Below are 2,499 nucleotides of genomic sequence, written 5' to 3' on the forward strand. Positions count from 1 at the left end.
GGCTGCGGTGCCGGCGGCAAGGCGGCGCGGCCGGAGGGTGCCGCCGAGGCGGCCAAGCAGAGCGCGCTGCGCTCCAGCCCGCGGGGCATGTTTCGTAGGCTGCAGAGCTGCTACTGCTGTGACGAGAGGACAGAGGGCGAGGAGGCGGCCGAAAAGCCCCGGCGGCACGAATGTCACAAGGCCGAGTCCCCGCCGCAGGAGCCGGCGGGCGACACGCAGGAGCACTGGCTGCACGAGGCCTGTGCCGTATGGACCGCTGGGGTTTTCCTGGTGGCGGGGAAGCTCTACGGGCTGCAGGAGGCCGTCAAGGCGGCTGCCGACCTGGTAAGAGCTCGGCCGCCCGCCCGGCACCGCATCCTGAGGCGGCATCTCCTGCCGGCCTCCTTCAGCCAAAGCCATTCCCGCGGCTGCGTCTCCGGCCGGGATGAAAATTAATAGGGTCGGCCCCGACGAGTCGCCCTGGGAGAGCGGGCAGGGTGTTCGTGTGCCATGAACCCCGCTGGCTTCCTGCGAGATTTGTGCTGCCGCGTCTCTGATAGCACCTAACCCCCCCCACCTTTTAGGCCTAGAAGCATATTTATGTTGTTATGTTTTGGGAGGGTGGCAGGGCCCCCCCGGGACCGCGAGGATGCTGAGCCCAGTGGGTCACATCCCCCCCAGCCCAGCCATGCGTCGCATGGGGCGGCTCGGAGGGGGGCAGATGCAGCCTGGTGAAGGCGGGATGGGAGACGAAAATGGGCACGACGTGGCCTGATGCCACGGTGATGGGCAGCAGGGGAAGGGGAGCTGGAGGGAGGGGACAGCCCTGCCCTGCTCCTCTCCCAGAGCGAGAGGAACACGGGCACATCGAGCGAGCAAAATAGGGAGGGTGCTGCTGGGAGACCTCCAAGGGGACAGTGGGGTTTTGTGCTGGGGAAAAGGAGGTGACAGCCACCCGGCAGAGGCCAGGCAGGGGGTCTCCAGCAAGCCCCCCGGTACTAGGTTTGGAGCTGGCCGTATTCTCAGGCGTGCGTGCTCACGGCATGGCTGTCTGGAGGCTGCTGCCTTCTCCCTGCCCACGCCGCGGAGCCGGGTGCTCCCATCCCTGCGGCACCCGCTGGGGATGGGGAACACCATGGTCCTCCACCACCGCTGCCACCGAGCCATGTCCAGCCCAGGCCGTGTCCCTTCACCTTCTGCCCCGTGGAGGATGGCTGCGGGCTCGGTGCCGTCCAGGGGAGCAGTACGGCGGGTAGAAATCTCGTGCGTGGCTGCAGACGGCCGAGTGAGAGGCACGGCGTCGCCCGCGGTGTGCCAGCACGGGAGGAAGGATGCTGCCTGGCGAGGTGGGGGGGAAGGCAGTGTGGGGCTGGAGAGGCGCAGAGACGCCGGCGCCTTCTCCTTGTGTCCGGGGCCGTCGCGGTGCTTTGCTCCTGCGCTGGGCTCTGACGGGGTCTCTCTGTCTCTCCACATCTCTCCTTCCCTGCTCCGAATTCCCGGGTGCGTTTAAAGAAGTGCTCGAGCTGCCAGCAAGCGGGAGCCACCGTGGGCTGCTGCCAGAAGGGGTGTCCCCACACCTACCACTACGCGTGTGCCGTCGACACAGGTGAGCCCGGCCGTGGGGACAGGGCTGTGGGGTCCCCTGGCACTCTCCAACACGGCTGGGCTGCTCTTACAGCACTTAAGCCCACCCAAGGTTAGGGTGGGCTCACGGCTCCCTGCCTGCCGGAACGGCGATGCCCGCAGCACTGGCAGTGCCGGCTGGTGTCCTGAGTTTGGCCGGCCTCAGCTGAACCCTTCATGCAAACGCTGCGGTTGGTCCGGAGGGTGGCAGGAGGCCGTGGGCCAGGGGGGATGCTGTGTCCCTGCCACTCGGGGACAGCCGTCCTGCAGTGTGGGGACTCCCCTGACGCAGCCTTCTCCTCTCCTCGCAGGTTGCTTATTAACCGAAGAGAGCTTCTCTCTGAAATGTCCCAAACATAAGGTAAGCCCAGACCTCCCCTGTGCACCCCCTCCAATGCTCCGCAGCCCCCCTGGGGTAGGAGGACCTGCCTTCAGACCATGTTCCCCCCCCCCCGGGGACACCCCGCTCCACTGCACACCCACGCAGGGCGCTCAGCCCCGTGTGGCAAGGGGCATCACACGGGGCACGGCATCGCGTCCCTGGGGGGATACCAGGTCACCCAGGACCCCTCCGCTGAGGGGTTAGGCCAGTGGGTGCTGGGTCTGGGACCCCCCCCCCCAAGCGGGTTCTTGGGGGTTTTCCCTGAGCGCTAACGAGGGTGGTGGGCGACAACTGAACCGGAGCTAAAAGCACCCGCATCTGGGGTGGGTGCACGATTATTCACGGGTGGGCAGGGTGGCTGCTGATGGGGACATCCCCACCGGCTCGGGGGCTAACACCCCCCCCCTTTCCAATTCCCCCCGCAGAGGCAGCCGGTGTAACGCCCGGTGGGCACCCACCGCCAACGAGAGGGACCGGCGGAGGAGGCAGCGCCCCGGGAGCGGAGCGGGGCCGGA

General features: G+C 67.5%; 1 protein-coding gene across 1 annotated transcript in view; it reads left to right on the forward strand.

Annotated features, from left to right (window-relative positions):
* RAI1 (retinoic acid induced 1) overlaps positions 1–2,452 on the forward strand; it is a 7,743-nt gene extending 5,291 nt beyond the window's left edge. The window contains exons 3-6 of the mRNA XM_010570597.1: positions 1–324; positions 1,492–1,585; positions 1,914–1,963; positions 2,410–2,452. The exon at positions 1–324 is cut by the window's left edge and continues 41 nt beyond it. Coding sequence (XP_010568899.1) covers positions 1–324; positions 1,492–1,585; positions 1,914–1,963; positions 2,410–2,424 — 483 coding nt within the window. The 3' untranslated portion in view covers positions 2,425–2,452. The remainder of the gene's footprint in view (positions 325–1,491; positions 1,586–1,913; positions 1,964–2,409) is intronic.
* The last annotated feature ends 47 nt before the right edge of the window (positions 2,453–2,499 follow it).

The sequence above is a fragment of the Haliaeetus leucocephalus genome, unplaced genomic scaffold, assembly GCF_000737465.1.
Source record: "Haliaeetus leucocephalus isolate CR32 unplaced genomic scaffold, Haliaeetus_leucocephalus-4.0 Scaffold295, whole genome shotgun sequence".
Taxonomy (NCBI): Eukaryota; Metazoa; Chordata; class Aves; order Accipitriformes; family Accipitridae; genus Haliaeetus; species Haliaeetus leucocephalus.